Consider the following 13,287-nt stretch of genomic DNA (forward strand, 5'->3'; position numbering starts at 1 on the left):
GGGGAACATTCCTAGAAGTGGAATTTCTAGATCTTATGTTAATTCTATTTTTAATTTTTTGAGAAACCACTGTTTTCCTTAATGATTTCACCCTTTTACGGTCCTGCCAACAGTGTGCAAACGTTCCAATTTTTCCACATCCTCACCAACACTTTTATTTCCTGGTGATTTTTTGTTTTGCTTTGTTTTTATGGTAGCCACCCTAATGGATGTGAGGTGGAGGATGAGTGGTGAACTTCTGAAAGATAGCTAACCAGGAAAAGAGTGGTCCTGTGGCCTGAGATAGAGAGCTAGGAATTGGGCAGCACAAAGGAATACAGCTCAGTGTGCCTGGATCATCTCCTCGTGCCTGGATCATCTCCTCTGGGAGCAGCCCACATGTGATGCCTGTCCTTCCCTAGAACACAGCCAGCCATCATCTAGGTCAACTGACTCGCTGAGACAGCGTGCTCATCTCTTAGGACTGTGCCTTACATCACTGTGCAAATATCCCTAGCGATGGGTTCTGCCAGGTCTCTTTGTTTTAAGAAAGCATTATGTAAAAAAGGAATATGAAGGAGTTGGGTTTTGGTAGCACACTACTTCCTATTTAGGATGTGAGTGTTTGGAGACTAATGATGAGGTTAGATTTCTCATTAGGATTTCTGTCAGGTAATAATGGGGAGAGAGAAGAGTAAAACTCCATCCAATTAGTGTTCATCTTTGTAATGGCTCTCCTGAAACATTAGGAAAAGGATCGGGAATTGGGGCTAAAATTAATCCCCCCCCCATTATTTAGAGACTTAATTTATTCATGCTGCCTCTGATCCTATTTACTCTGGGATAAGAAAGATTTTAGTACAGTTTAGAAATCACCAAACTGAGCTTAAGCCAAGGGCCAACATTTCTTGGAAAAGATGTAACTAATGCCCGAAAGGACATATTATGACATATATCTTTGTATTCACAGTTGCTTTATTTTCACTTTTCTCAAAGATTATTTTGCTTCTCTGTTATAAAACCCAGTGAGAAAACACCTGTTGCCTCTAGGCAGAAAAATAAAAGAATCCATGTGAGTGAAGGCAGGGTTGGCTGGGTTTCTTGAGACATTTATTCCAATGACATGTCTGGCACTGTGCTCAGAAAGCTACAGAAGGAATTTAAGGACCAATGCCTGCCTTTGAGGACTCAAGCAAGCTCTGAAATGACCTAAGAATAGGCCTTAAGTCATATGTAGGCAAGTACAACACGAGCCACATACGTATCTCCCTTACTGATGAGTCAGGAGCGTGTAGAACAGGCTCCCTTCAGAGAGAAAGCTGGAGGATGTTACAGAGCAGAGCAAGAGATGAGGTAATGGCTCAGCTAAAACCACGTAAGGAATTAATTATAAGCAGGACACATTGGCAGGGATATCTGTAAGAAGTCTGTTTTGGTCTTATGATGTGAATTGATGGCCCGTCTAATCACAGTGTCTGTTTTGGTCTTATGATGTGAATTGATGGCCCGTCTAATCACAGTAAATATTGATTAACCATGCCAAGCATATGCTGGGGCCTGTGAGGAAGAGGAATAACAACAAAAACAAAAATAGCCTACATTTATATCACTCTTCAACTTACAAAGCAAGTTTACATGCATCTCACTTCAGGCTAAATGTAAAAAATCCAATTTAACTACCAGCGATGAAAAATGACACATTCACCTTTGAATATATTTTAGACTATTTAAACTCTTGCTTTCTACAGGGACTCACACTAAGGATAATATTTTAAGATATTGATTTCTTTTTTTTTTAAGTTTGTTTATTCATTTTTTTTTTATTTTTTGGTTGCATTGTGTCTTGTGTGTGGGCTTTCTCTAGTTGTAGCAAGCGGGGGCTACTCTTCGTTGCGGTGCATGGGCTTCTCATTGCAAGGGCTTCTCTTGTTGCAGACCATGGGCTCTAGGCACACAAGCTTCAGTAGTTGCAGCACACGCGAGCTCAGTAGTTGTGGCTCTTGGGGTCTAGAGCACAGGCTCAGTAGTTGTGGCTCATGGGCTTAGTTGCTCCTCAGCTTGTGGGAACTTCCGACTTGGGATCAAACCCGTGTCCCCTACATTGGCAGGCAGATTCTTAACCACTGCACCACCAGGGAAGTCCTAAGATATTGATTTCTAGTTGGTGCAGTTATTTGAATGATTTGATCATTATTCCTAAATATAGGGATATGCCAATGAAATCAAATGTACTCTAATTACAACCATGTCTATAAAGGTGTTTAATTTTTCAAATAAATTGCTCTCTGTAGACCAAAGAACTTTAAAGGTTTATTGCATGATCTAAGTTTGGCTCTTTTTGCCAGTTTGATGTTTACTCATTCACTTCTGCCCTATGAGTCACTGAAAATCTTTTTAAAAAATCTTCCAAGGGGTGAAATAAGCATTACAATACGCATAAACTCATTCCAGTGCTATCATTTGTCAAGTTTATGGTTAAATAATGGAATTAAGTTGAAAAGGTGATCTCTAAGATAACTTTCCCTTAAATATCCTATCATTCCCATATCTTCTTTACAGAAACCAGAAAAGAGAAAGCAGCTTATTTAATTAACAAATTGATAATAAGTTGACTAACACATACGGATGCTTTTATTTTTAAAGCAACACAAGAGGAGAAAATTTGTGCCATTTGTGCCTTTATTCAAGGCCCAAGGCATTCTGCTAGAAATGTCCAAAAAATAGCGAGGCCATCTTCTTCCCTATGAATCAGCAAGTGTGCCGCAAGCTAAGGCAGGCCGGAGACCTACCACCAACACAGGATTTTCCAGGACAGCAAAGGAGAATTTCTCCTCATATGTAGAAACCACAGATTTTCTTTTCAGAATTCACTCCTTATTTACAAATAAGTAAACCAGGGCTCAGAAGATGAACTGACTTTTGCCCAAGAGCTCATAGGCAGAGTGGCAGGGCTGGGCCTTGAACTTCTGTCCTTTGACTCCCACAAGTGCTCATCCCAGCATCCCATGCTGCATCTTGCAGCCATGTCAAATGGCATTATTTTACACAAATTCTTCTCTTTTTTTGGCCATGTTGCACAGATTGCAGGATCTTAGTTCCCTGACAAGGGATTGAACCTGGACCTGGACAGTGAAAGCACCAAGTCCTAACCACTGGACTGCCAGGGAATTCCTCACTCAAATCCTTTAATTGAATGGCTCTGGGGCCTACCTTGACATCCATGATACCAGTATCAGTTGCTTTGTTCAAACCTATAATCATATACTCTTTACTTTACAGAATTTTATGCATATCAATTTTCATAAGTACTCTTTTTGAATATCTAATATCTTTAGTATAGCCAATATTTAGTAGGTTAAACCTACTGATTTCTACAGAGTTGCTGTTGTTGTTTTGGAGGCGGTTGTTTGCAGATCAGGGGAGCATATCAGGATCAGGACAAATTCATATATAAAAAAGGATATTTCTTTTTCAGAGAACCAGAACAGCCAGAAACGCAGGGCTGCATCTTGATTCTGGCCCTCTTCCCATCTGCTTCGGCATATGTTTTAAGGCTTGTGCCATATTACCTCAGCTATGAGCTATTTTTTTCCGAAGGAAGTTGAAATTAATTTGAAAAAATAGGCCAGCTTTCCAAAGTGGACTCTCATGGGCTTTCACTGCACACTGTGTAAACAAAAGATTTGCTTTACAGCTCCTGAGAAGAGAAAATGTAAATAGCAGCCAGCTGCTTCTCTCTAAGAGCAGAGGAACACCTGATTTTATTCCCGTTGTTTCCAGGGCCCCAGCCAATGTGTGGAGGTCCAGTACCAGTGGAAGTGGTTCCCAGACTTTGCCCCACATTCAAATCATCATAGGATTCTTTAAAAAAAATCCTGATACTTAGTCCCTCCTTCAGATATTCTGATGTAATTGGCATGAGGAGTGATCCGGGCATCAGGATTTTTAAAAGCTCCCCCAAGTGATTCCAGTGTGCAGCCAAGTTTGAGAACCAGTGCCTGTTGGCCAGTTTGGTAATGACAACAACAGGCACTAAATCTCTAGTCTAAAAGGTGAATTTTACCCAGTTCCACTCATTAGAGTTTCCAGATTCATTCTGGTTCAAGACCAGGCTCTGACCCTTACTCAGCTGTCTGCTTGGGCACATCACTTAGTCTCTCTGAGCCCAAGTTTCCTCATGAGTGAAATGGGAATAATAATGCTTATTTCATACAGCTCTGTGAAGATTAAGTGACATATGGATATAGTGTGTTTAGCACATTTGTAGGTGTTTTAAATTGTTTCTGATGTAACTATCATTTAAATTCAGAATCCATTACATTTCAAGTCTTGTAAATAAACCATTTTTTTGAGGAAGGAAGGGTGGGAGGCGGGAGAGAGGGAGGGAGGAAGAGAAGAAGGAAGGGAAGAAGGAAGACTTATACCACTGATTCTTTTTAAAAATTGTTGTTTCCCTAGTTTGGATTCCATGCTCACCAAACAATCTTCTGATCATGATTAACTTCTATCAAAGAAGGCTTCATTCGTTTACTCACTCAACAAATATTTGCTGAGTGCCTACTATGTATCAGGCTGTATTCTAGGCATGGGGGTACATCAGCAACCAAGAAATGTTTCTAAGGGAGGAAGACAATAAGCTTACTAAGTTATATGATACCATAGAAAGTGATACAATACTGTGGATAAAAATAAAGCAGAAAATGGGAATGAGGGTGATGGGGGTGAGGAGCATTATATTTTAAGTTAGAGAAACTGCTCTAATCATGTATGTTATGATCCATGAGATAGTAGTCTTTCAATGGATTACAGTCCAGCTTTCTTTAAGCTGCAGTAAATTCATTCTTTGTTGTGGGCTGATAACGTCAATATGGTGAATAAAATCATTTTTCATGCATTCCATGCTTTTTAAAATTCAACACCGTTTTTATAGGTAATTGGTCACTGAGCAAAAAAGCAACCTGACAAGATGCCGCTGAATCCCCTATTTCCAATGGTCTTAGGTTGGGTTCCCTCCAAAGCGGACCCTGAGAGGAGGATTTGAGGTCGAGTTTTTAATTGGGAGGTGACCCCAGGAAGCTTTACTGGGGGATGGGTCCATGAGACAGGGAAGGGAAAGAAGCCACTACGGTGTGTTAATGAGCAGGCTTCAGTGGACAAAATATATTGTGGGAGATCCACATACATCGCAAGGCAGATTGCAATCACATGTTTGGAAAAGCGTATTTGAGTATTGGATCTTATGCATAGAAAGATATCTAGGCAGATACTGATCAAGCACTAATAATAGTGATTTTTTTGACTGCAGGCTCAAATTGCTTGTACTATCCTCTGTTGTTGCTTGTTATTTTTCTTAACACTGAGCTTGTGAAAAGCAATAAAGGTATTTTTGTTACGGAAAAAAAAAAGTAAATTCATATAAGGAATAAAAAAAAAGAGCAGATTTCAGCTGTGGGCTGTGGGGCTCCGTCCCGTGAGGACCTCTGGGGAACATGCAGAGCAAGCCCAAACAGTAAGGAAGCTGGGGTGTATATCTGTGCACTCTGTCCATTATTGGCTGAGGGCTCCTCCATTAGCATGTCTGGAAAAAGGGAAGTATGAGGATGGGGAATCAACAGTGTCTGCTACACTATGGCCAAAACCTCATATTTATATTTTTCTTTCCTAATTCAGAATTTTTTAAAATTTATTTATTTATTTTATTTTTTATTTATTGGCTGCATTGGGTCTTCACTGCACACGGGCTTTCTGTACTTGTGGAAAGTAGGGGCTACTCTCCATTGCAGTGCGCAGGCTTCTTATTGCAGTGGCCTCTCTTGTTGCAGAGCACGGGTTCTAGGTGCACAGGCTCAGTAGTTGTGGCACACGGGCTTAGTTACTCCACAGCATGCGGGATCTTTCCAGACCAGGGTTCGAACCCTTGTCTCCTGCATTGGCAGGCAGATTCTTAACCATTGTGCCACCAGGGAAGCCCCAGAATTTTTAATACAGTATCTAAACAGAGTCCAAGCTGTAATATTCCTTTTCTCAAATAAGCTTGCCACAGGGTGTGAAAAAAAGGGGACCCTCCAACATTGTTGGTGGGATTGTAAATTTGTGCAGCCACCATGGAAAACAGTATACTTATTAGTATTATCCTTAAAAAGCTAAAAATAGAATTACCATATGATCTAGCAATCCCACTCCTGGGTGTATATCCAGACAAAACTCTAATTCAAAAAGGTAAATGCACCCCAGTGTTTAGAGCAGCACTATTCACAATCGCTAAGATGTGGAGATAACCTAAATGTCCATCAACTGATAAATGGATAGAGAAGATGTAGTACATAAATGGAATACTACTCAGCCATAAAAAAGATTGAAATAATGCCATTTGCAGCAACATGGATGGGCCTAGAGATTATCATACTGAGTGAAGTAAATCAGAAAGAGAAAGACAAGTACCATATGATATCACTTATATGTGAAATCTAAAATATGACACAAATGAACTTAGAAACAGACTCATAGACATAGAAAATAGACTTGGGATTGCCAGTGGCAGGAAGGATGGATTGGGATTTTGGGACTAGCAGATGCAAACTATTATATATAGGGTGGATAAACAGCAAGGTTCTACTATATAGCACAGGGAAATTATTCAATATCCTGTGATAAACCATAATGGAAAAGAATATGAAAAAGAATGTACATACATATGTGTGTGTGTGTATATATATGTATGTATAACTGAATCAATTTGCTGTGCAGCAGAAATTCACACATTGTAAATCAACAATACTTCAATAAAATAAATTTTAAAAATAAAAAAAATTAAAAATAAACTCTCCATATTAGGATATGATATCATAGGTAAGATTGTGGGAAGAATGCTTAAAGTTATTCAAGACTATTTTCACACATCCTCAAAAGTTTGAGAAGCCCTAATTACCCGATGTGCTAATAACAAATCATTATTATCTATTAGTTAAAGCAAGCCTTATGAGGACCACTAATTTAATTTAAATTCTTTAAAAATAACGAAGTTGCGTTCTTTAGAAATAGTCTACACTGAGATTTCTTTCCTTGTTCAAGATGCTTTTTCTAACTGAATTAATTTGAAATAAAGAACGCTGCATTTTTTTATTTTGTTTTTCATTTGTTTTAATGTTGTTGTTACCAAATCCAATGACCTTCTTAGCAAATGGGCAACAGACAATGAAAATCTTTACATTCATTGTGCTGCAATGTTATAACATCAGTCAGGAGGACATTGGTCTTTCACGTGCTCTAACATTCTTAAAAGCAAAGAGTTAAAATCAAGGCTTTTTCTACACAGGCAATTGAAGTGAATAGGGGCTTAAAACTGGCGCTCTCTTCTTTTGTCCACTTATCCCTTTTTGCAAAGGAGTTTCTTTGTGCTTCTTTGGGGATCAGGTAACATGGAACCCCAGTGGTGAGGTAAGAGTGGGCTTACAACATCAGGAAGAAAGATGCTCAGGAAGACACTTAGGCAAATGTGGTGGTAGAAACCGGAACATCAGCAAATCTTAAGGCAATGTTACTGTTCATGGACTGGAGTCAGATGTACTCAGATTCAAGCCTGGCTCTACTACTTGCTAGCCTTGTGATCTTCAGCACGTTACTTCCTCTCTCTAAGCCTCAGTTTCTTCACCTCTAGAATGGGGATTAAAGAGGCCTGCCTCAAAACGTTGTTGTAAAGAATAAATAGATAATGTATTTTGGAGCACAAAACACAGCCCCTGGCACTTAGTAGGCACACAGTACAGGTGGCTCAACCAAGAGGTCTGGACAGTAGACTAGAGGTAACAGAGTTCAAAGGGGTTCAGAACAAATGGTCACCACGCTGAGCTCTGGCAGCCGTTGCTTCTGCAAAGGCCCTGCACTTTGAAGGCCTCTCTTCTTAGGCCATCAAGTACTTTTCAGATCACCTGATCTCTTGGTACAGACACTGAGCATTAGGGACCCACCTGATTAAGGGGATGGTTGATTTCTCTGAGACAGAACAAAGCTACACCAGTGTTCATGTCTGGATATGTCTTATCTTTCAGATAGTGCAGGTAGCAGAAACTTGGCCAGACCAGAGTCCAAACTGCAGCTGTTATTTCTTGTGCGGTCTCAGCCAAATCAGCCTCTCTGAGTCTCAGTCTCTTCATCCCTAAGTTGATGATAACACCCACTTGCAGACAACAGTGCATCTAAAGGGGGTCACAGGATGGGTACTTCAGTGATGCCTGGTATTCTCCGGACATACTTAAAGCCCATCAGAGAATGTTTACATCCAGGGGCGTTTTACTCTAACGAGTTCTAACGTTCACTATCCAAGCCTTGAAATGAGGTCCAGGTCTCCCCTTCATCTGAGTTTTTACACACTCCCTAACAGATTGGGCAGAAGACCTGTATAAGAGCTTACACAAAGCCGTGAACTTGGACTTACTTATCACTTGTTTGGTGATGGGGTCTTAAGTATGTGCCACTCTGATTCATTTCTTGACCTGATAATATTCCTCAGTTTGAAAGAACCATCCCTAACTGGAAATGACCCAATCTGAGACTGGTAAGGACCCACCCATCCAGTGAACTGAATCAAAACTCTTCTCTGCCAGGACATCAAACTGTATTATTTGTGTTGGGGGATAATGGTCCCTTGACATTACCAGCCTGGACCTGCCTCCCGGACTCTTATCCAACCCACCCACAGAAATATGCACGCCACCTCCTTAGCAACACTCCCCCACAGGTGCTTGATAAGTCCAATATTGGCTCATGGTCTCAAACATAAGCGTGGTCTTTAAAAAGAGATGCAATGATATTTTCTATGAGTGTTTAATATGGGTTCTCTTGCCTTTTCCAGGGAAAACAGAAGCCTATTTGGAAGCCATTAGAAAAAATATTGAATGGTTGAAGAAACACAACAAAAAAGAAAATAAAGAAGGTAAGGATTTAGTGTAGTTGCAAATTGTGAACTTCACCCATCTGTCAGGAGCCCTTATTTTTATTTATTTATTTATTTATTTTGGCTGAGTGGCTTGTGGAATCTTAGTTCCCCAATCAGGGATCAAACCCAGACCCACAGCAGTGAAAGCATAGAGTCCTAACCACTGGACCACCAGGGAATTCCCAGGGGCTCTTATTAAAGAGTCCCACAGTCAAACTAGGCTAAAGTCCCCTCTCAGAGCCCAAAAGACTCTAGGTGCTTCTCAGATGCAGAAGGGAATAGACCTCCATTTCTCTTATTTTTCAAATTACCCTTTCGAGAAAAGGCATTTTCTTTTCTTTTCCATTTTATTATAAAAAATGTCAAGAACAGAGAGAACAGTATAATGAATTACCATGCATCCATCACCCACCTTCAATAATTATCAACATTTTGCCAATCTTGTTTTGTCTATCCACCCCCCCCCCCACCTTTTCTTGGAGTATCTTAAAGACATTTCCTGAGCACATATTAGGTGCACCCTGCAGTCACGAAGGTAGTCGCTCACACACTTAAAACACAGAAGCAGACTCTGTTCTGCGTGCCAGAGATAGGAAAGACTGCAAGATGCACCCCCTCACCCTCTGCCAGGTTGCTCACACCATCAATAAAGCTCCGGCGGGCCCTGCTCAGGGCTAACACAGGTAACGTGATGGTGCAAAGGAGGTAAGAGGAGGGTGCACGTCTCCTTACGTTGGGAGAAAGGGCTGCAGGAAAGCCTTTGCTGGCAAGGTAAGGAAGAATTTACAAGTGAGGAGAGAAGGAGGCAGAGGGAACACTAGATGCAAAGACATAAAGGGACAAAAGAGAGTGATGCATTATGGGAACTGGAGCCAGCTTCCCAGGAGCATTGACGTCTGCAGGGAGGACCTGCAGGCAGGGCTGGGGAGGTGGGCACGGCCAAGTCAGGAAGAGGCTTGTGCACCCTGCAAAGGAGGTTAATTTTAGCCTGAGGAGACTAAATCAGGGCTTAATTAGGTTAAGGACTGAGAAATCTATCTGGCAGCAGTGTGATTACAGACTGAAAAAATAAAACCCCAGAAGCCAGGCTAGAGATAGGAGGCAAGGATCTGGAGCAGATATAATGGGGCTTAAACCGAGGCAACACAGAGGAAATAAAGAAGAAGGGAGAAACTCAAGAGCTATGTGGAGAGAGGAGTCTAGTATGATTCCCAGGTGTCTGGCCAGAGCAGTTGCAAAGTGATGTTTTTAAAATAAGATTAGCAGTGCTTTTCACACTTGAAAATGCGTTAAAATCACCTGTGAAGTTTCCAGATATCCTAATGCCCACAAGACCACTAAATCAGACTTGAGGGGCAGGACCCAGGCATTAGTATTTTTTAAACTTTGATTCCGGTGTGCAACCAAGTTTGAGAATCGATGAGACAGAGCACAGTGGGAGTAAGAGGTATGTATTTTTAGCACCCCTTTAGCCTGTGATCATACAAGTCGAATGGGATGGAAACAATTATCAGGTCTTCACACATACTTTATTTTATTTGGTTCAAAATGATGTGAATTTCCAGGCTGTCAGTTCCATTAAAATTCACATGAACTGTATTTCAGCAAATCTGTCATTGATTGAAAAATGCACCATTGTTTCATGTACCACTACAGAAGAAAAGTTATAACAGGCCATCAATGATGGCAAAGAGTTTTTAAAAATTTAAGTTTCTCTTAGAATCATTGTAATACAGCATGTACCAAAATGTATTCTCAAACCAGTGTAAATTGTATAGACCAACCATTTAGAGTATTTATGTTATTTCTTTCACTAATTAACACAAGAATCTGACTCCTGGTCATAATCAGCAACATCCTGCAATTCAATCTTCCAGTTCCAGAAACGACCAAGCTAGTAAACAAAGCATGGAACTCTAGTGCATGCACACTGAAGGCTCTGTGAGCAAACTTCAGAATGACAGTGTTGGGTTTGAGGCTCCCTCCTGCCTCCAGAAAGTGAGGGTGACGTGCAGTTCACCCTTCTGAAGGCAGAAACAGAGAGCTCTTCCTCCATTGCCTTAATATGTGCTCTGCCTGACTTGGGGATCTCTCAAAGCCTGTGGGGGCCCAGTCCTAGAGCCATACAGTTTCTGCAGCTGTGTGAGCAGGAAGTCTTACTGTTAGTTCTGACCTTCCTTAACCTCTGTGGATGCCCTTTGCTTGATAGGGGCCTGGGTGACCTAAATCCCCTTCCTAAATCCAGGAAAGGGAAGTCTCTCTGATGTGACAGTGAGGATGATGATGAAATCTTATGCAGCTTTAAAAACAAAGTTTGTACTTTTAGAAAAGCGAATTACAGCCCTTATCTCTTTTGAGCCTTACAAACTTAAAACCTCTTTTAAATAGCAAGTTAGCTACTCCTAGTGTACTCTAACAGCCAGCTAGGCAGATCCAGGATGGACTCCAATGGCCTTTCCTCTGCACCATGCCAGTTTTCCCATGGCACACAGTGACAGCCATGTCATAAAGAGACCATTTTTCCATTTCAAAAGAAAGCAAAATATTTTCCTGTTTGTCCATTGAAATCATGTGGACCTCTTCACAGCTGTTTTGGGGAGTCTGCCTTTTGTCCCACTAAAGGTATTGACCCAGAACCAATTCTGAAGAACCAGCAATGATCAAAAGGTGCCTCTTTGTGCCCTATGAGTCAGTCAGGAACCAGCTTGGGAGATGCACACAAAATGTACGCTCAGCTTGATTCTCTAACTCATGCCCGAAAGGGAAAGTCAAAAACCAAAACAAGGGGCTCCCTGGTGGTGCAGTGGTTAAGAATCTGCCTGCCAGTGCAGGGGACATGGGTTTCATCCCTGGTCCAGGAAGATCCCACATGCTGTGGAGCAACTAAGCCTGTGCGTCTTAGTTGCTCATGCAACATGCTCTGCAACAAGAGACGTCACTGCGCTAAGAAGCCCACGCACCGCAATGAAGAATGGCCTCCACTCACCACAACTAGAGAAAGCCCATGCACAGCAACAGACCCAATGCAGCCAAAAATAAATTAAAAACAAAAAAAAAGGGCTGCCAAACACTTAATGGATGTTCTGCACTTGTTAGATGCTTCATATTTGCTACTTCAAGGCTGTAGAATCGTCAAAGCAGTGACTACAGACAGACCTGAATTCAGAACCTGACTCTATTATGACCCAAGGAAGTGACTTACCTCCTCTGTCCTGTTGCTTCATCTCTGAAACGGGGACACTAATGCTTTCCTCATGGGGTTTTGTGAGGAGCAAATAAGATGATGGTTGCAAAGTGTCCAGTGCTGGGAGTTATCTCTTCAATCCTCATGGCCGAAGCCGAACCAAAAGAAGCAAATGCCCTCCTGGGTGGCAAGGAAACAACCTCTCTCTGAGCCTCAGCTCACCTTGATATGATAAACACATGGTGCTTGTAGAGGGGTTCTTCAAGTCTGGTTTTCCTTTCATGCAGGGGCTTAAAGATGCCCAAGTGACCCAGGTTGAGGTTCCATTCAGGCTAGCTAAGGGTGGTCATGGAATGCTCAGCATTTGTACCCCTCTCTCTCCTTTCTCTTCCCTTTACAAACTAACAGAAGGCAGGGCTCTGTTCCAGGGGCTGCCAACGGCCGAGATGAATGGCACGGCCCCCAAGAAACTCAGCCTCAGGCAACTCATAATCTGCAGGGTGTCTCCCCAAGGTACTCCATGATGTGGAAGACCTACATGCCCAACCATAGCGGATGTGTGTCATTAATTTTGACACCTCCATAGGATGTATTGTATGTAGCCATTAAAAATGGTGTTTCTGAGGAATATCAATGCTTACTGTGTAAACTGAGTGAAAGGAGTTAGTTATAAGGTTGAATGTACCCTATGATCGTAACTGGGTTGAGATAGATACATTGAAAAGCTAAAAGGAAATAGAACAAAATATCCACTGTGGTTATCAATGATTAATAGAATTCAGGTGATTTAAATTTTATTTTCATGTTTCTGTATTTTCCATATTCTAAAACAATTAGCATATAACACAAAGAATCAAGGGAAGCTGTGGGTTTTTTCAAGCCTTCAGAGAGATGCCACCAGCAGCCTCCTTACTTGGTTGAGGATCTCTTTGTTTTTTTTGTGGGTGGTTCAATGGTTTACATATATTTTTTGTTTAAGTAGGACAGAGGAACCACAAAGAGGTTATGGTTTCGTTTTTCACTCAGTGCATATAATTCAAACAACATGAAAATCAAGGTAATTCTTAACGTGGAGAAACAAGTGGGTTGTCACAGAAACACGGGCTTAACCAGTGTAACAAGTTCAAGAAGTCAGAACACCTGGTTCTGACCATAACTTTTACTAGCTGTGTGACCTGGAATAAGGCAC

General features: G+C 41.3%; 1 protein-coding gene across 9 annotated transcripts in view; it reads left to right on the plus strand.

The window, feature by feature from the left end:
• The window catches only part of SCG3 (secretogranin III), a 44,263-nt gene that overhangs the window by 29,920 nt on the left and 1,056 nt on the right, over positions 1-13,287 (plus strand). For all 9 annotated transcript variants that reach the window (XM_057724673.1, XM_057724666.1, XM_057724668.1 and 6 more), the window contains one exon: positions 8,831-8,911. In XM_057724673.1, coding sequence (XP_057580656.1) covers positions 8,831-8,911 — 81 coding nt within the window. The remainder of the gene's footprint in view (positions 1-8,830; positions 8,912-13,287) is intronic.

The sequence above is a fragment of the Hippopotamus amphibius genome, chromosome 2, assembly GCF_030028045.1.
Source record: "Hippopotamus amphibius kiboko isolate mHipAmp2 chromosome 2, mHipAmp2.hap2, whole genome shotgun sequence".
Taxonomy (NCBI): Eukaryota; Metazoa; Chordata; class Mammalia; order Artiodactyla; family Hippopotamidae; genus Hippopotamus; species Hippopotamus amphibius.